Genomic DNA, 21,103 nt, shown 5'->3' on the forward strand with positions numbered 1-21,103 from the left:
TTTTAACGTTACTGCAGGAACTTATTTGATAACTTGCTGGGAACTTCGAGAATGTTAGCCAACGTTCCAACAACATCACCTCTTATCTGGATATTCATTCATTTTAATTCATTTTTACCTACGCAAGTTTTTAGTGGAGAGAGACAGAAATGAGACTGGAGGAGATGGGGAACACGAAAGGACCACGAGCTGAGATGCAAACTTGTGGGTGCACTGGAGCTCGACCACATCTATTCCCATTCATGTCTTGTTGTTGTTTATATTTCGGTTACTCTTTCTTTAATCTCCAAGTGCAAATAAAATGAGCGAGGAAACCTGACCACGTAAAAGCATCTTATTTTTACAATCGCTACAGATTTTCTAAGGATGACATTGTTGAAAGTGAACTTGATACAGCATGTATCCTGCGAAGAAGCCATCATAAGTTGATGCATCACAACTGTGAAAAAATCTGCCACAGAGCTAAGTGAAATAACCTTGCATGACACAAAGAATAAAACTGGGACGGTGCCTAAAGCAAAATAAATAAACCCCAATTAGTGGATGATTGACACATCGCATCATTCAGAGTCAAATAATGATGTAAGCTTTAGAATTCTGTCATTCACGATTGAAACAAATCCTATGCCACCCAGATTGATTTACGGATTAGCAATTATCTTATAGTACCAGTAACAGCCCACTTGTTATTTTCTAGCTTTATTAGGTAACCATTTTAGTCCTATGAAGCTCAAATATAATTGAATTATCCACTTTTTTTGTGAGTTTCATGTTTGCACAATTTTACGATGAAACATTTGGCATGCATGTTTGCGTTACCCAGTGCCGTGTTTCTCTCGTCAAGGAATTCCACCCTCACGATTTGATTGACAGGTGGTGCGTCTTCCAGTTTGTCAATAAGAGTCGTAACGATATCTTCGTTGTTACCAGGGAAAATGCTTAAATGGTCGCCGGGCATGTATTTCAAACTCTCGTGGTTGTTTGTGTCGAGCCGCACAAATATAGTCGACCGGCTAACAGGCAGAAATGAAAAAGATAGGATTAAACAGATGTTTACAGTAATGACATGTAAATTTGAGAAAATATCACATTTGACAATATGAATGAAACCTACTTGGATTTGTGGCTTTGTAAGTTCTGTCTCAGCAGAAATTTGGCCCCGTAAACTTTCTTCTTGTGGATGTTGTAAAGCGCTGAATGTGGACACAAAACCAGATCAGATGTGTGTGTGTGTGTGTGTGTGTGTGAAATGACGTAATGCAATTCAGCGCCTCTATCATGAAGTTTAAATTGAATTTGTATCGCTAAACATCCCATTTCAAGATTAAACTGCACAAGGGTAAACAGTGGCACTACACTCTAAATGCTTGTTTATTAAATTTATTTTGGTCTTAACCAAGTGTTTACAACTCTCTTGGCAATGTTAACATCCTCGTGAGATGAACTGTGTCAAGCTAATGAGGCACAAAAATGAAATTCTCTTCAAGAGTCAATTGGCATGCGTCATAAATTTGGAAGCAAATAAAGCTTTGCCGTTCGGAGAGCGAGAGATCAAGAATGGCTTAATTTGACAGAAGTTTACTGGCATTGTGAAATGATGAAGTTTACTGGCATTGTGAAATGATGAATCATTCCTTGAGAAATGGAAAATCGCACAGCAGCGATGTACCTTGTGTTAGCGTCGGTGCCTCTGCTGTGTATGTCATCCTGAATTTGCTTTTCTTCCAGCTCCGGTCATTACTAATCAGAGAATTGTTCGCTTTCTCGATATTAACGTCGTCGCCGACACAGAAAACATCACATGCAGCCTAGGGCGAAGAAAAGAAGATGTCAAAAAAACGGATTTAACTGACGCTTCAAGACAAATGTATTCCATTTTTTTATCATATACAGTGTAAAGTAAACCATGAATGCAGAAGATGTTTTAAAGCAAGCATAATTTTCGGTGTTGAACTGTCTTTTGAATTTACACCATTTCAATTTGTGTCAGTCGGACTTCAACACATGGTTAGATGAGTACATGCAAGTAGCATGCAATTTCATGTTTAAACACAGATGGCGATAGAGAGACAAAAGCTGTGGATTGCAACTGTCGAGGAAATCAGCTGAACTATACCAGCCAATTTAAAGAGAACATCAAATGAATTGGTTTCCCTGTTTACAAAATACAAAATGTTTAGAAACATCACTAGTTTGATGTTCGATATTAGTCAATATTTCGTAACTTTCTGAATTCATATAATTGAATAGGTATCTGCAGATATTACGGAATAATCGCTATCGGTGGAGAAATGTAATATCGGTGCATCTCTGATTTTGTTGCATTATTTTCAACGCATGAAAAAATATATACTGGTCTTTATACTGTAGTTAGGTCAAAACTATAATACGACTAAATCAACCTGACTTTTGATGAAAACATTTTTTTATAAGTATAATTCCTAAAGATAGAAACAAACTTGTTGAAATGTGAAACGACAACGACATGCAACCAAGTATCTGTATCACACTGCTGGCTTTGGGCACTACCTTGAAAACCTTTATGGCCCACGTTCGGAAAGATTCCTCCTGGCCGCAGAGTTCATCTCCTTCTCCCATGCGGAGGATTCGTTCCCCGCCAAGCTCTTCGAACAGCGTGTCCACTGCGTGGGCAAACGCACAGAAGTGTGGGTATGCCCGTGAGCCAAGGCCAAACGCTGAGAATCTGCACGGAAGAAAACAAGTGCCCAAAACACTTAAGATACACAAACAAAGAGCACACTGCATGAACAGTTGCAGAAGCCAACGGAGGAAAAGTGTGCGCCACTTCGGACAGCAGGCCAGAGGCGGTGAGCTTTGATCCTTGAATTTCATCCGGTTTAGTTTTCACAGTTTAAGGACAGAGCACAAAAAAACGTACGCACGCATAAACGAAGCCTACGAGTCAAACCTGACACGGAGAGGAGAGTCTGCCAGTGTGAAATTTCTTTTGATTGCTTCTGGAGGGGATATCTTTTCAAATTGAAGTAATTATAGATGCTTGTTTTCTGCCTTTTATGTTTACTTCTGATGTGTGATTTCTCTGCCTTAAAATGAATCAACATCTTCAAAAGAAACCTGACAAACACACACACATAAAGACAAACATGTAAAAAACAAGCGAACGTGTGTGAACATGTAAATTTCCCTGTGACACCCATGGATTGCATGAAACCTTTTCAAATTCACATTTCACACGGGACCACATTTGTTTTGCCCATGTGAAATTCACAAGTTTTTCTCTGTAAGGGACAAACAAACTTCATAAACATATACAACCTGGTAAACATGTTTGCTGTCTGCAACCTACCCAACAAGACAGCACCCTAGTCATAGTCATTGAAGTTTAAGGGATAGTTCGCCAAAAAACCTGTCATCATTTACGTCATCTCGCTCAAAACCTGTATCTGACTCAAGAGGATATTTTGAGAAATGTCTCAGCGGTTCCGTGTCCATACAAGTGAAGTCAAAGGGGCTCAGTGTTGTTTGGTTACCGACGTTCAAAGTATTTGCTTTTAGTCATACAGGTTTGGAATGACATGGTCATTTTTGGGTGAACTATCTCTTTAAATCATCTAGGTAGGCAGCTCACATGAGTTTGGAACACATCTATTGACTCATGAATAAAGTAATATTACCTGACATTGGCGAGTGGTCCAGTGCTCTCAAAGTTAGCTTTGGGTTCGGGTTCGTCGCTGGAAGATTTGCGAGTGTCGGAGTACGAAGAGACGCTGTTGAAACGCACCTTGTATGTCCTGAAGACAGCAAGACACACTCTTAATGCTTTATGATTTTGTATTGTGTGTACAGCTTCAGCGTTTCTTTTCAGGGCTGACTTTTTTAAAATGTTCCTTCAAATATCATTACTATATGTGAATATACACTTATCCTAACTAATACAGCTTTTGAGATCAGTTTGTGTGCATAAGATATGAACTGCATACAGAAGAAATGCAAGCTGTGTGCGTGTGTTGCGTATATGTACGTCTGTGTAGGTGTCAGCGGAGGACACAGAAAAAAATTAATTATGGGAAAGCAGATGGGTAGGAGGAAGGGAACGGAATCATTCGCTGCGTCTCCATGCACGCACACACACACGCTCACTTACTTTCTGTCCTCCACACTTGTTGTAGGATGTCGCATTTCCATCAGCGCTGCACCAAATTTCTGCACGGCAGAAAAGTGAGAAAGAGAAACTGAGTTAGTGGCCCTTCCCACGCTAGTTTACCATCACAACATCACCCGGGACAGCATTGAGATTCCAACATAATGCTGCTTATCTATCGCATGTGTGTGAAGCCCTCTACAACACAACGAAAAGTGCTTTTCATCTTGATGAAAGTGTCGACGGCTTTGAGCACTCGTAAGTTAAACACTTCTGTTAAAAATAAAAGCTAATAAATATGTAACATGCAACACTTCACCTCTCCGTTTTCAGGAGGATCCCCATTGCCGAACGTACTGGTTACCACCAACACCAGGGTCTCGTGTTCCAGATCGACAGTGTCGTATTCATCCATAGAAATGACCTAAAGAAAAAGATGTGAATTGGCATTGGTGGAACACTTTAGCAACAACATAGAAACACCCTGGCAACCAGTCATAACACCTCACCATCGCGGCTCCACGTTTTGCACAGGCACTTACGTGTCGGAGTAACTCATGTTGTTTGAGATTTAAAACACGTCCTGAAACCTTGATTTCAATTAACTCGTACGCCAGAAGCTAATGTTTGTTCATATCATGGTTGCCAAATGTTGTTTCAGTGCTTCGAGATATTCTAGGGATTGTTAGAGTACACGAAACGCATGCATTTGGATGAGAGGCACGTTATCTCTCCATCCACAAGGGGCGTGACGTTAATGAACACGTCGTGGGATCCTAACGAGCAGCTAATTCATCGAGATACAATTAATAAAAAAGACGCATCGGTGCATGTGGCGGGGCGCTCGCCCCCGGGGCCGAGAAACGAGGGAGAAAAATACTACATTAGCATCTGCATTTAAATCAAGCACGATCAATACGGATTATTCTCTCCGGTAAAAAAATAACTTTGCATATTACTGCTGCCCCAGGCTAAACATGTGATTCGATTTTTAATAGCTTGCAAAGCTTTAAGTTTACTAGTTTTCACTTACACCGCAGCTCGGAGCACAGGTATATCATTTTTTTTATTGTAGTTTTGGCTTTTTTGTTAAAAAATATCGTTTATGTGCAAATTATTTTAGGGATTCACCTGGATATGAAAAGGATTTAGAAGAGGTTATATAATAAGAAATCAAATCTGTATTGACCTTTTGATATAAAAGAGCATGATGTTTTAAAGCATGTCTTCATAAGACTAATTAAAGTATTGTTAATAACTTCGTCAGAACGCTGAGATTTACACACACCTATAGACGGTATGCACATGATGTCACAACACCATGTGGACAAGCCCCCTTGAGTGGCAAAACAAAAGCAAAATGGCTGCTTACAATATCAGGAAATGGAATTCCACGTAATACAACTTACATCGGTGTCAATGGACATCTGTTTCTTTTGTAAGAATCACCGTAGAGTCCAACTGCTTCTAATTTCAGCAAATAATTGTGTGTTTAAGTCCGGGTTTCTTTGTTTCTCCCATTGAGAATATTGGTGCGTTTTTTAACACGAAAGGAAATGTTTCCTGGCACTAAAAAGGAGACCTGTCCCAGCCTGTTCACGTGGGAAAGTGACGTCAATGGATACACTATTGGTCAATTTATATAAAAATCCAACGAAACTTATGCAAATACACCTATATCGGTTCGCAAGAATTATTTTGCGATCCTGCCACAATGTAATGCGTGCTATGCAAAAATGATGGGGAGTTAAATATAATTGAACATATCTACAGACCCACAAACTGTGAGCGATAATGGCCTGAGAACACGTAAGCCACTACTGCGAATTTGAAAAATTGTATAGTATAATTTCTTAAAGGGGCTACACAAACAGAAGTGAAATGGCAACAGTAACCATGGACTTGGAAAAGAAATGGACAATGGAAAAATCGATAAAAACAAGATTAAGAATCTGTCACAAACCCTCGTCTTTTTACCTTGGCGTCAAACGCGTGCTTGAATATCTCACAGAGTGTCTTGGCATAATCCTGCGATTTCCCGGTTTCTGTGGCGAACAGGATGGTGGCTTTTACTCTTTTGGCCATTGCCTGTCCCATGAGTTTGGCCGAGAATTTCACAGCCCTGTAAATCGAACACAAATCAGCATGAACGAACTCCTTACAACCTCCTCTTTCGCCATCTCTCAACGAGACATTAACTTGCTGACAGACTCTACCGCCCTTCACTTCCGAGACTACACAATCACATAAAAGTAGCTACTTGTATCCCGCGGACAATTACCATAATAGCTGGCACACAGAACCCTGAAGAGATGCTGAAAGAAACCCAACTGAGTGAGGCTTGTGCTCGACAGTACATTGCTTTGTGCGCTTTTCATCCATTATATTCGACTGTAAGAATAGGGAAATACTGTAGTAAGCTCTTTTAACAGCTATTAACAACTGATGGCTGTAGTTATGTGACTATGGATTGTAATTTACAACAAATGACCCTGAAAGTGGAGGTGCTGCAGACGGACATCCTTCAGAAGCATAGACATGCACCGCTTGGGTCAAAGACTTGTACCCTTTGCACTTCACACAAAAACAAACAATGGAAGGTCAGGACCCTCTGCCTACTCACTTGGCAAGTTTCTTGAAGCCGATCGCTCTCTTCTTAGTGGGCGTTCCATTCACCCCTTTCCACACGTAAGTGTTCCACGGGTCAGTCTGAGAGAGAGCGAGAGAGAGGTTCAAAGGTCATGGGTTCACTTTCCAGAAAATAAATGTACTGATACTATTTTACGCCAGAATGCATCGATCGCAAACCAGTTTGGATAATCTGCAAAGCGTATTTATGAAAAGCTTTGACTATGTGTATTCCTATTTTAAACATTCTCAAATCGAGCTGAAATAACAAGGATTATTTTTTACATTGAACCGTTTTTAACAGGGGCCAGGACAGCTGTCTGTGTTAATTTATTACAAGCAATTCCATTGCAAATTATGAACAGATTGAAACATAAAAAAAATTTGTATTGAGTTGTTAAGGCCTAAAAATACCATGGAAAAATTACTGAATTAAATTAAAATTAATTTGAAATTGGCCTTCAAAGACTCTTTGAATTGTTGGCCACAGAAGGATTAAAAAGCCAAAAACTGTGGCATGACTTTAACCAGGGGTGCACAGATTTTATGCAATCAAACATCAGAAAAATAACACCACCAACCCCCAAAAAATGTGTGCTCCGGGATCGTATAACAATCTTAAACTTTAAATATGCTTTAGTTTAATAACAATTCAGTCTTTATTTAGGGGCCACAAAGCAATGCACTCTACATAAAGGGGGCCTTACATCGAAACTGCATTAACCCAAAAAAAACACAATACAAACCTGGTACTCAAAGGATGGTGTGAGGCGATAGTTGAGCATTTCCTGATGGTAAACAGGTGTAATGCTTCCTGACATGGGCGGCACTATCCACACCCAATCGCCAGGGCAACCGCCTCTCACCCGGTACTCGTTCTCCATGTGTTTCATGAAGGACTCAGTGGCTGAGTGATGATCTACGATGGTAACCTTAGACATCTGTGTGACAAATGAGGAAAGATGGCAACTGCATAATTATTTGTCCGACAAAAACCATACATGCCAAACCTATTAAACTATCTGAAATGAGCAAGAATTTTTTTTTATATGCATTAATACACAATATTATGTGCATTGTTATTGGTGACACCTATAAATAAAACCCACCCACTTCTATTTTCAGATTGGCTTGCAATGCTGCATGACAAATTTTCCTAATGGGTTGAATTGTTGTCATAGTTTTGTCTACATCTGAAATAATATAATACGAGCACAGTTATTCACCAATATTTTCTCAATTTATTCAAGTCGAAACCTCAGGTTTTAAAAGCCTTTTAAAAGGAAACAATGACTTGTGGGTAAAAAAACTGCATGGAGTATGCAATAAATAACAGTTACTATGATTCAACGGTCACGGAAGGTTTCTTTTTTGCATTCATCGCTTTTCCAGGTAAAGATAACAAAAAATATGGGTGACGCAGGGATTGAAGCACAATAGTTTATCCAATAAACTGCCTTCTAGAATAAAACCGATCAACCTACTAAAACTTCAAATCAAATGTTAAAGCTGCGATGTTTCATCATGTTTCATGAAAAACCACCAAGAGTATCCGTTCACCTAACGATTGTGTACAGTGACGGCACGTAGTGAATTAAATTAAGTACCTACTTAAATCTTTAACACAGTATGTTCTATATAGTATATGTCGCCAGTACAGTTTTACAAGTGTAGCTAATTCGTATGATCTCAGTTGTTCATTTCAGTACGATTGGCTTTCTCCAATGACGTTAGGTTTAGGGGCGGAGTTGGGGTTGGCCTTCAGAATTGCTTCTTTTCCCAGTACTAGTCACGTTTTTGTGGGATTCACAACGTATGAATTCCTACAAATTAACCACCTCTCAAAATCGTTACGAATTCCAGTGAGATCAGGTTGTATGTGCAGGTGCAATATGCATTTTAGTGTACATCTGCAATGTTTTGACTGTCACATGACCGGCACGATCGTTCACCTACGATGTACAATCAACAACCGCAAAATTATTGACTCGGGTGTTGTTAAATAAGTCAAATTTATTTCCAGTTTTGTTTCTTTTTTAATTTGATGGCTCCTCATCTTCCTCGGCATCACGGAGGAGAAAAGTGTCCTAAACATTTCAGCAGAAGCAGTACACCTTCCCGGTACGTTTTTTGCGTACATAAAACTCATTTCGCATATAACACACAAGTTTATGATTTCAGGCACCAAATACGGGGTTTGCTCCAAGGACGTGTCAGTTTGAAACCCACCTGAAAGCTGTAAAGAACGGCGATGTTGATCTCCACCAGTGCCTGGTCTTTCCACAGGGACGACGTCTTCCTCGTGTCCAGACCCATCATCGTCGCTACTTCCTGAAATTGAAAGGAATGAATCATACTGTACACAGACATCTGATTCTACTGTATTCACACAGGGTCTAGTCTGAGGTTAATAGAACTGCCATTCATGATCCATCACTGGAGATCTTGAGAAAAGAGGGAAACCAATCTTTTTCAACATTAATTTATTTTGAGGGCATCAAAAGAAGGATCACACCTTTTAAATGATATATTATTAAAGTGTCTCTCAGAGTCATTGTCATCTATACAGTATGTATAACACTCAAACAAACCAAATACAGGCCATATTAACATCAATTGTTATCAGCTATTTGCGTTTTTAAAATACACATGCATTCAAATGTATTGCAGGTTAGGCAGACTATAGCAGGGCGTTTTATTTTAAGGAGGCAGGTGATGCCGTGTACAGTCTGTGGTGCCTTTCTGTGACTTTACCTCCAGTATGTTGTATCGTGAGCTGTCGCAGAAGTCTCTGACGCCGATCTCAGTGCCCATGTACCAGCCGCTGAATGGACAGGCGGTGAACTCCAGCCCACCGATCTCCAGCATCATGTTAGACACAGCAGGAAGACTGTACCACTTCAGATTCAGACCCTTAAACCAGTCGAGCCTACAGGACAAACAATATTGATTGTCATTATGTCAAACATGATGTTACAGACAGACAGGTGATAAACATTTGCTTTACATGTGTTCAGTAATTTACGCTGTTAACATTTCTTTAATGCCAAATGTATGTTTTTTTTTTTTATTTGACACCTACAATAAAAACATGGCTTGAAACTACAATGTCCAAAATGTGTTTTCTCCAGAGTTACTGTAAATTGTATTTCAATCATTAGAATGATCTTTTTATGTTTTTAATAGAATTTTTAGCTATTTTGTTACGTGCCGTCTCAGACAGCAATATTAATATATAATAAAATAAACTGTTTCATACATTTTATTTCAGTTTCATCTTAGCTCTTTATGAGGGCTGTCAAAGGATTAATCGCAAATTCATTTACAATAATAACACTAATTTTAAGCCTATTCGGTACGAGCATCGTCTGAATAATTCAGAAAACTCACTTAGGATCATGTTGACCACCAAGTAAACAGAACTTATGTAGAACATAAAAATTAAAGTAGTATACAGCTGGGATTGCATTGAAAAGTTGCATATATAATGCGGTCGGTACAATTTCTTGGCATATGTGGATGAACCACATATGGAAATGAATTTCAGCTTATCACTTATTATAATTTGCCAGTAAAAGTGCACACGGTAAACTCTGCCAAAACGATCATTATCTCTAAACACACACACCTGCAGGCTCCTCAGGTGTTGTGCTAAGAGCCCATTTCTAACAGCATCTATCCTTATTACAGAGAAGTTGTGTTCTGGTGGAAAGCTTGATCAACGCAGTAGCATTCTCATAATTATTAGGCTAAATATCGCTGTGCATTAACTTGTAATTGTTGGTGGGTAATATTTGCACATAAGTTAGCGAAGGCACGCATGCGTGTTCTTCATTAAGATCTTTGCTTGGTTTTTTGGTCCTTTAGCTTATTATCGGCATGTTGATTTATAAAACTCAAAGCCATAAGCCCCAAGAAGCCATTCTGCGTTGTGCCAAACTACGCCCCTTAGCTTTTCGAAATTCACAGTAAATCAGTTTTATGGGTCTTATTGTTTTTACATATAATCATTTTAGCTAGATGTCAGTGTACCATTACATGCGACCCATTCAACAAATGTTTATTTAATAAAATGAACATACCATAAAATTCAACAAATCGTTTATTTAACACAAATTTTTGTTAATAATAATTTATTGTATAATAAATGAAATACAATTAGACACTTGCCAAACAAAGACTGGAAGTTATCTGCAGCTTATCTGATGAAACTGCCCGTTTTTATTTTAACAATTATGATATACGTAGAATAATAATTTTCTGTAAGATATAGACAATGTACTAATATGCATTTACAGTAGAGATATCAAAGCAGCTTTACAACTATGCAAGCTTGTGATGAGCGTTATAAAAATAAGTTTGGAATAACTATTTTATATAAACAGTATAATTAATTCATAGCAAGGTTTGATAAAAAAAAGTTATATTGATAAAAGAAAAACTTCCGCCAACAAGAAACAATTCAATAAATGGTTTCCAAGCAACACAGATGCAGTAGCGCTGATGTAATGCGGTCACATGCATTTTAGAGTAATTTAAAACCATAATCAAAGTCTGGAACTATTCAGGTCCATCCATTTTATGATTCACAATTTAAGTGTGAAAACCAAACATTGCATTTAACAAAGTATTTCAACAATGTGCAACAAATTATAATGAGATATATGAGAGTTTAAAGATTGTTTATAAATCAGAGACGCATTCAGACACGCTAAAATCAAACGCGCATCAGTATTGATCAAGAATGCCAAGCTAGCATTATTAAATGAGGAAACGAATGAAAGCTTTGAGATCAAATGTTTTCGATACAGAGGCACGAACAGTGATTTCCCTCTCTGGCATGAATCAGATCATATTCTAAGGCAGTGGTTCTCAAACTTTTCAGATCAAGTACCACCTTCAATAAAATGTGTTGTTCCAATTACCTCCTAAAGACCGCCATAGAAAATCCTATGAATAAACACCCAAATTAATAGCAGAGCTGTGAATCTTTCTTTACACATAGTCCTCCAATTCTAGTGTATTATTAATAATACAATCACTTTATTTACTAGTTGTTTTCAAACTAAACATGTTTTGTTAGTGGACGCAAAACCCTTCTGTAGTGCACTGTAAACAGGGCTCTGTAAATGACTTTTATGGGGGATTGATGAACTTTCTGGGGACTTGCAGAAAGACTATACACATTGTCTGTCTTTAATTTAGGTTTAAAGAATATTTAACACCGAAGATAAATAAATAACGTATACTTCAATATCAAGACAACAGCTGTATATAACAAACAGAGACTCACACTTTACTGCAGCGGCTCTTACGAGAGGCGTAACGCGTTTTAAGCAACTGGATGATCATTTTAAACAGTCAGGAATGTTTAGCTCTTACTTTGGATGTATGATGGGAACCTCGAGCACAAGATCATCGGGTATCTCAAAGAGTTCAGGATCGTTCCCGTTGGCTTGGAGAAGAACCGGCAAAACGTCAAAACGGCCTTTTGGAGCTTTCCAGCCTTGCTGAATACAGATCTATACCAATTAAAAGAAAACCCAAAATAACCATATTGAAAACATCTCCAGAGAATGGATACTTGCAGGTATTCATTTTTCCAAATGTTACTTTGAATCTTTCTTCATAGGATATAGACTCACAGCCTCTTTAAATGATGTGTAATGCAAATTTGTTTGATTCAATATCATGTCAATATGATGTTGTAGGGCCTGCTGGTGCATCATTACGTGACACAACTCTCTTCTCTCACCTCTGTAAACTCCAATGAGGCCGGATCTCCGAGTACGGATCCATCCGGCTGCTTGTAGCCGGCGTAGCGGATCAACTGGCTGTTCCAAACACGGAAATCATGTTTTTCAACTGTCCTCTGGGGGAAGATGGTGATAGCCGATCTGCAAATCAGAGTGACAATAACTATCAGAGATCTCCAATAATGTTGACTTTTATACATGTTTGGTTACTGACATTCTTCCAAATATTTTCCTTTTGTTTTTAGCAGAACAATGTCAGTAACCAAACAGATCTCATCCCACATTTACTGCCATAGAAGGGAAAATAAATATAAAAGAAATCAATGGGTGATGAGATCTGTTTGGTTACATTGGTGACATTCTTCCAAATATCTTCCTTTGTGTTCTGCTGAACAAGGACATGTTTGGAACATACTAGATCACTAGACAGAAATTTTGGGTGAACTATCACAAAGTTCTTGGCCACCAATGACTACCACAGTAGAAAAAAAAATGCTTTAACAGAACAAAGACCATTATAAACACAAAAGATTATATTTTGAAGAATGTAGGAAAGCAAAAGTTCTGGGGCACTTTTGACTACCATTTTAATTTTTCCTGCTATGGTAGTCAATGGTGGCCAAGAACGGTTTGCATCAGGGTTCTCAAAGTGTCTACGTGCCTTTATTTGTTTACCAACTTCCCCAGGACGCTAAGAGCAAAGTGTCAGTTCAACGAATACAGTGCAGTCACTCAAAATATAGCTCTGGATGAAATTTGGGTCACCGGCAAGCTCGCAAACGCAGAGGAAAAATTATTTTGTCCACACGCAGAAAGTGTCTTAGACCTCCAACGTTTCTTCTGACAGGTCGTGATGATGCAACAGGCAAGCACGGGGGCTTCGGACTTGTGAAAGCTTCTAAATTGTATAAAGGCATTTCCTTTCTGTATTTAATTTTCCCTCTCTCTCCCTCTCTCTCTGAGGCTCTAATCTTTCTGTTAGACTGACATTAATTAAACTGAACAGAGACTAAGTGTCGGGTATGATTAGCTTTGCGCGCTGGTAGCTGTGCCAGCGCTCGGCTTCGCCGTGGCAGGTGCTTCACCGAGGGCTGTGGAACAAGGTGACAGAGTGCACAGAAACACACAGTTTGACAGGAGAAGAGAAAATGAGACGCAGGGAAAAGCAAGGCAGAGGCCGTGAACAGCAGCCACACTAACCTGAGGTTCCCTTTGTTGGTGGCGTATTTGATGTGGTTGCAGATGTAATTAAACATCCCGTGAGCGGTCGTGCAGTCTCGAGCATCAAAAACCTCGATAGAGAGAAAGATTATTTTATTCATTATCACTGCATTTATATTTGCTCACACTGCATTGTAATGGATATTCCACTGCTGGATCTTTGGACGTAGTTTGACGAAGAAAAGCACTGCGTAACACTTCATCTTCTGCATGATATTGTTTTTGAGGGAAAACCTTTTCCTTTTAACATGAACAAACGTAAAACATCAGTTTTACTTGAACAAACGATGTAATGAAGTTGAACATCACATTTTGAGGGGCCTCAAAGTTGCAAACCATTGAAAGAAGTTCGTTTGAAATCTTTGCAAATTTATAAAAATGAAAAAACGAAAAAAGCATGCGTACATGAGTATTCACAGCCTTTGCTCAATACTTTGTTGAAGCACCTTTGACACCAAATAAAACCTGAAGTCTTGTTGAGTATGATGCTACAAGCTTGTCACACCTATTTGTGGGAAGTTTCTCCCATTTGTCTTTGCAAGATCTAAAGCTCCATCAGGTTTGATGGGGAGCATCAGTGCACAGCCATTTTCAGATCTCTCCAGAGATGTTCAATCCGGTTCAAGTCTGGACCACTCAAGGACATTCACAGTTCCTGCCGCTGAAAAACATCCCCACAGCATGATGCTGCCACCACCATGCTTCACTGTACGGATGGTATTGGCCAAATGATGAGCGGTGCCTGGTTTCCTCTAGACATGACGCTCAATCTTGAAAGAATTTAGTTTCTCATGGTCTGAGAGTCCTTCAGGTGCCTTTTGGCAAACTTCAGGTGGGCTGTCATGTGCTTTTTACTGAGTGGCGGCTTAGGTCTGGCCACTCTGCCATACAGGCCTGATTGGTGGAGTGCTGCCACCATCGGGTTCTTGGTCATTTCCCCGACTTAGGCCCTTCTCCCCTGATCGCTCAGTTTGGCCGGGCGGCCAGCTCTAGGAAGGTTCCAAACTTCTTCCATTTACGGATGATGGAGGCCACTGTGCTGATTGGGACCTTCAATGCTGGAGAAAGGTTTCTGTACCCTTCCCCAGATCTGTGTTTCGATACAATCCTGTCTCGGCAGTCTACAGACAATACCTTGGACTTAATGACTTTCGTTTGTGCTCTGACACGCACGGTTACCTCTGGGACCTTATATGGACAGGTGTGTGCCTTTCCAAATCATGTAGAGTCAACTGAATTTGATACAGGTGGACTCGATCAATAACGCTAGCCCTAGCTGGCAACTTTCTTTCTTTCAAAAATGCGTTCCATCCAAGCATACAACACATGCACATTTTCATCATCTTGTAGTAAAAGTAGATAAGCACCTGTAATTTGGACCACTGGATGCGTCCCACACAGCGAGCTGCATTCCTCCATGCGTGTTTGGCACCATAGATCAGCTCGTTGTCCTTCAATTGATAAGTTCCTGAAGTTTCGATTTCTTTTTTGACCTCCTCCATTCTGTCGACATGGGCCTTGGAGCCACATCTGCTCAGAAAAAGCAGTTGGTTAAAAATAATTGAATTCAGTTTCCAACAGAGAAGGTTACGATCAGATCTCTGGCCTGCCTTTTGATCGATGCGTAGTACTGGTCGATAAAATCTGTAGCAAGCTGCAGCAATTCCTCTTTCGTTCGCACTTCATCTGGTTTGCGACTGTGCTGGTTTGGCAACATTATAGAACCTATACACACACGTTCGGTGCAGATTGGCACCTACAAACAAGAGAATGCATTACAAAAAGAGAACAGTATGCAAATGTGAACATAATTCAACACGTGTGAAACAGGCCGCAGACATTACGCTACATGACACGTTGGTTTAATCCGGGCATTGAATGATAGTTATCGTATTCTCAGATAGGAAGCAAGTTTTTTACATTGCAAGCTTCAGTGTTTTCGTAACGTGATTATTTACGACAATCATACTACTGTAATATATACTGCTGTTGAGAAGACTTCAGTGGCAGACTTCAAAGCTCATAAAAGGAATGAACAGATTCCACATGACACTTTGACCATATGAGTATTTTCCTCCAGGTGATAGTGCAATATTGGATTTAAAATGAACTGTAGATGCTAATATGTGCACTGGATTAGAGGTGAAAAGACAAAAAATAACAGGACGGCTCTAACTAGTGCTGTGCAAATAAGGACCACTTTGAATGTACACCCCATTAGGACTGTGCAATGAATCGAAAATGAATCTTAAGCGTGAATTTTGGCCTTCATCAGTTACAAAAACGAAATCAAGGTAAACCATTATTGATCCTCTCTTTTCTTGTAGTATAAATCCACAGCGCACACCTTTCCTTTACAGTGGTTCAGCAGTGCTATTTCTTTACATTTATTTTTCAGTTAAATTCAGAGTTTAAAAGCAAAGTTTATTTTCCATGTTGTTTTTAAGGTTAATGAGTAATTGTGTTAAATAATCAGGATCTCAATATTGGCCAAAATAAGCGTGATTATGATTAGCGTCATAAGAGAGCAGCACTACAACCCATGACCTTACGGGTTCCAGATATGGTTTATATGTGAATTATATGCACAGTACTTCTACCTTTTTAATGCCGTTTATGTACAGATATTCAAAAGTTTAATTCTGCCATCATTTACTTGAAAATCACACAGGTTTGAAATGACAAGAGTGTGATGAGGGCTTCTCAGAACACAAAAAATATTTTTAACCAGCATTCAAATAACCGCTTTTCTGAAGACAGAATTTTCATTTTTGGGTGAACAATCACTTTAAAAGTGCATATTTAGAACAAAAAACAATGGTCATTTTGGGCATGTTGAAAATGCAACTACACTAGTACCCAAAATAATTTGTTGGGAATATTCATGAAATTCCAGGAAGATCAAATATACAGCAATGCATATACAGACGTGCTCAGAATTGCTGGTATGCTACAAGACAATCTCCAAGCAGATTGATATTCCTGTGACAACCATTGCAAATTTAATTAATGGAATTGTAGCCAACCTGCCTTGTCGCGGCCGCAAGATTGGCCCAGATTGAACATTAGGATAGTGAGAATGGTAGAAAAAGAACCAAAGATAACTGCCAAACAGATACAAGCTGAACTCCAAGGTGAAGGCACGTCAGTATCTGATCGCACCATCCGTCGCTTTGCGCAAAAGTGGGCTCCATGGAAGACCCAGACGCCAGACTGGATTTTGCTACAACTCATATTGACAAGCTCCAACCCTTCTGCGAGAATGTCCTTTGGACAGATGAGTCTTAACTGGAGCTTTTTGTTTACAGATGAAAAGAAAAGCTTTCAAATATGTGAACACCACATCTACAGGGAACCATGGAGGCTCGGTTATGTTTTGGGGCGGTTGGCAAGAACAAAACATTGGACTATTTTGAAGTGGCATTCTATGAGTCCTGATCTGAATCCTATCGAACATCTATGGAAACTTGCAGTCTGGAGAAGGCACCTATCAAACCCGAGACCGCTGGAGCAGTTTGCTCAGGAAGAGTGGGCCGAACTACCTGTTAACAGGTGCAGAAGTCTCATTGAGAGCTACAGAAAACGTTTGCTTGCAGTGATTGCCTCTAAAGGTTGTAAAACAAAATATTAGGTTCGGGGTAGCATCATTTTTGTCCATGACATTTTCATTCATTTTATTATTTACAATATTATGTTAGATAAAAAAATCTAACGCAAATTCTGATTTCTATTAAATATGGAATAAAAAATGGTGGACGCCAATTACTTTTGTCAGTTTCTAGTTATACTAGTGCATTCTTCGTTTTTTGTAGAGGGGTACCAACAAATTCATGACACTGTAGTATATCTAATTATTCCTCTAACAAAGACTGTATTTTTTTAAAAAGGGGTTGACTGAGCACCGTAACAACACGTGTTAAAAATAAAAAGACTATCGTTCATTTTTCCGCATTCACCCGCCATAAGGCATATCGAAGTTCAGTCTTGCAGCTGCCACATTCAGTAGAGTTGGGGATGCGACCCAAAAAAACTTCAGCATGTGATATATTATAAATCACAGCAGCTGTAATTAGCATCAATTAGCATGCAAAGGCAGCCACTTATGAAACTTCGTAACCCTCTCTTACCAGGATGAATCAGATTTAGAGAGAACGTAGAGAGCTCTGTAACCATGACTTTGTGTCTACAGTAAGAGGCACGGGCTAATTTTAATCCTCAATTTGTATATGACATATGGAGGCTATGGCAGCAAACCTCAGCTCTAGTTCTGCATTTACGTCATGTTGGAATTACCGTAATTATGACTTTGCGACTTGTTTAAGTGAAGTCACAACGAGAAATGTAAAGATTGTAATACTTGCAACTATTCCAAGCAATATGCCTGCCAATACTACATGATCAAAAAGGACGTGATAAATAGTTAAAAAAACTTTGTTTTATGGAATTTTGTTTCTGTAATTAATACAATTCTTGAATAGAAATAAGAATAAAAATGATATCCTAGAAATGGGACAACATAAGTTTGAGTCAAGTGACAAATTGTGTTTAACAGGTTTTTAATGGTAGCAATGTTACCTGTATCCGCTACTAATAGTCAACAATACCTGTTGTGCTTGGTACAATCATGGTTATTTTTCGTAAACTATCAATAAAAAAAGTTTGCCATTTACAGATAACCGTGATTATACTATAGTAACCATATTTCAACCATGGTATTGTATGCAGTGTGCGTTTTACGAAATCTTAACCGATTCACCAAAAACCTGGTTACATGAACTTTATAATAAAATAAAATCATGGTCCATTTTCAGGGTTTCATGGATCTTCAATATTTGGCAAGAGGTGAATAAATTCAGTGATTTATATAATTTTGCAGTCATTATCGACAAAGCCACACATCCATTTAGCAGTTATGTGAGTTTCCATAGAAACCGATCTGAGATGTGAACGGGGAAAGATCTTTGAATTATCATCTAGCAATTCTGACAGTATCTATGAAGCATTAAAACAGGAACCTAAACAAATTCAGACATATTTTTTTATATCATTATTTTATAGAAATAAACTTGAAAGGATTTCACAACATGCAAAAAAATAAGTATTGTTCAATTTATAATGGTTTGAAAGAGATTTGTATCGGTTTTCTATAGTTTATCGGTAATGGAAACCGTAATGGTTCTTATGGTATGTGATGGATTATATTGGCGAGATCTCTAAAATAAATACCCAAAACGCACTACAAAAGTCAATTTTGTAATTGTTTTAATGGAAAAAGTGAATGGTCCATAATGGTATAACCGTTCTAATTTCTGTAATGGTGTTGGGATTCTATTGATTTTTTCATCAGGGATAGAAATTATATCGTTTTAAAGTGAATGTCATTGTGTCATCTTCAGACCTACCTTGTCTGAGTTGTTGTGTAAAACATCGTTGTAAACCGTTCCGGTTTCCCAGTTCTTCACCTTCATGAATCTTGGACATTTGGAGGGACTTCCGTTCTGCACGGTCTTCGTAGGAGAAACACTTCCTTGTGATTCTGGCTGTGATGGGATGAACATAAAATCGTATTAAACTGCAAACTTATTCAAATCATCATTTAGCCAACACTTAACCCAACGTACACTTTCCAAGACCCCAAAACACAACCATTTAAACAAGTTTTTAATCTACTGGTGTAACTGATAGAAACTTTTCTGCAAATGCTTAGAGGGCAGAATAACCACAGAGTTTTACTTTTGCTCTCCATCAAATCAAGAAACGACAAAACGAAAGCCTTCAGACAAGACCAGGACTTTCAAAGCTCATTTAGGTATTTGCCTGAATGGTGAGAGTTTGGGATTCTCCCATTAAATTCTCCATTCAAAAAATGACTGTAAATTGCTCCGTGCAATAATCTATGAGCACAGACTCGGACAGGAATCAATTTGGGGACCATTACAGTTCTTATACATTCTTTCAAAAGATACAGTTCACAGACCGATTGCGGCAGTTTAATATGAATACAAATCTGAATATCAATCTTGATCCCTTGCGCCCGCTGTCCCCTAGAAGAAAAGTGGGCTCTTGTTCACAATCGATTCAATCCTCCTCAGAAATAGAGATACATCAGGCAGTCTCATTCCACAGCGGTGCTCTCTCAGACTCGGCGACACATGCAATATACACGATCATTATCTACGAGCCAACACACCACAGAGTTTGCACAAAGAACACATTGTTTCAGCTTCAGACGTCTCACATGCACAAACACTGAGAAGAATCTGTCAGAAGTGAAACGTGATGATAAAAGCGAACACGCTACACCAGTATGTGCAGTGACAGGAAGGCAGCAGGGTTTGATAAAGGTGTAAAATTGGAAAAGGGAACCATTTTAAGTGTATGTGTAAGGATTTTGTGTATAACACAGCGTCGCCCGAGGACAACAACAGACAGATATGTTGACGTCACCACACAAAGCACTTATGAGAAGCATAAAAACGAGAATCCAGCGTCATATCAGATTCACACCAGAATCCAAACATTTGTGCTGAATAACATTGACCCAAAGGAAAACATAATAAAGACTGCAGTTAGTGGTTAGAGCATAATGCAAACCATGCCAAAGTCATGGGTTCGATCCCAGGGGATTGCATTTTATTATACATCGTTTCGGAGTATGTGCAATGTAAGTCGCTTTGGATAAGTGTCTGCCAAATGTAGCTGATTTGACAGACTAATCTTAAGAGCTACCACTTAACAAAAAACAACATATTAAAGGAGCAATGTGGAGATTTTAGCAGCATCTAGAGATGAGGTTGTGAATTGCAACCAATGGCTCACTCCACCACTCTCTTTCAAAGCACTACGCCGGCAGACACAGAAATGAGATGTAATCAAGTGTTTGCTTCTTTGCCAAAGGAGAGAACCAATTTAAATATATATGAAAAGATGCTTTATTGCAAAAAGCGATATATATTAACAGAAATTGAGGTTTACATAGGTCGTCATAATTGGTGCGTGAAAGAATGAATGGACGCTTACTTACATTGCACTATATATTACTTTCTCACTGACTATGTGCAATACCCTGGGATCGAAGCAATGACCTTGCCTTTGCTAGCGCCATCCTCTAACCACTGAGCCACAGGAAAGCTTTTCTTAAATAATAAAAAATGAGAAAAAGAAAAGTCAAAAATCAACAAAGGATGTTGGCAGCTCTGCTTCGGATCACGTCCACCGGGCTTACAGTTTAAATTATGCAGGCCGCTGATGTTCACCCTGGACAAATTTAAAATGTACAAATCCTAAACCATCATCAGACGGAGCGAAGGGCGATTATCATCGCAAACATTTTAGTTCCTCCCACCCATGTGGCTTTGCAGTCACTAACGCAATG

At 38.9% G+C, this 21,103-nt stretch overlaps 1 protein-coding gene across 2 annotated transcripts in view; it reads right to left on the bottom strand.

The window, feature by feature from the left end:
- The window catches only part of nos1 (nitric oxide synthase 1 (neuronal)), a 42,599-nt gene that overhangs the window by 13,149 nt on the left and 8,347 nt on the right, over positions 1 to 21,103 (bottom strand). For both annotated transcript variants that reach the window (XM_079451343.1, XM_079451342.1), the window contains exons 4-21: positions 19,131 to 19,268; positions 15,339 to 15,484; positions 15,096 to 15,258; positions 13,708 to 13,799; positions 12,507 to 12,648; positions 12,134 to 12,273; positions 9,506 to 9,680; positions 8,981 to 9,082; positions 7,498 to 7,692; positions 6,747 to 6,832; positions 6,101 to 6,245; positions 4,443 to 4,547; positions 4,127 to 4,185; positions 3,657 to 3,773; positions 2,530 to 2,704; positions 1,670 to 1,808; positions 1,115 to 1,193; positions 820 to 1,013 (exon numbers count right to left, since the gene is read on the bottom strand). In XM_079451343.1, coding sequence (XP_079307469.1) covers positions 820 to 1,013; positions 1,115 to 1,193; positions 1,670 to 1,808; positions 2,530 to 2,704; positions 3,657 to 3,773; positions 4,127 to 4,185; positions 4,443 to 4,547; positions 6,101 to 6,245; positions 6,747 to 6,832; positions 7,498 to 7,692; positions 8,981 to 9,082; positions 9,506 to 9,680; positions 12,134 to 12,273; positions 12,507 to 12,648; positions 13,708 to 13,799; positions 15,096 to 15,258; positions 15,339 to 15,484; positions 19,131 to 19,268 — 2,392 coding nt within the window. The remainder of the gene's footprint in view (positions 1 to 819; positions 1,014 to 1,114; positions 1,194 to 1,669; positions 1,809 to 2,529; positions 2,705 to 3,656; positions 3,774 to 4,126; positions 4,186 to 4,442; positions 4,548 to 6,100; positions 6,246 to 6,746; positions 6,833 to 7,497; positions 7,693 to 8,980; positions 9,083 to 9,505; positions 9,681 to 12,133; positions 12,274 to 12,506; positions 12,649 to 13,707; positions 13,800 to 15,095; positions 15,259 to 15,338; positions 15,485 to 19,130; positions 19,269 to 21,103) is intronic.

Source organism: Barbatula barbatula, assembly GCF_947034865.1.
Source record: "Barbatula barbatula genome assembly, chromosome: 2".
NCBI lineage: Eukaryota > Metazoa > Chordata > Actinopteri > Cypriniformes > Nemacheilidae > Barbatula > Barbatula barbatula.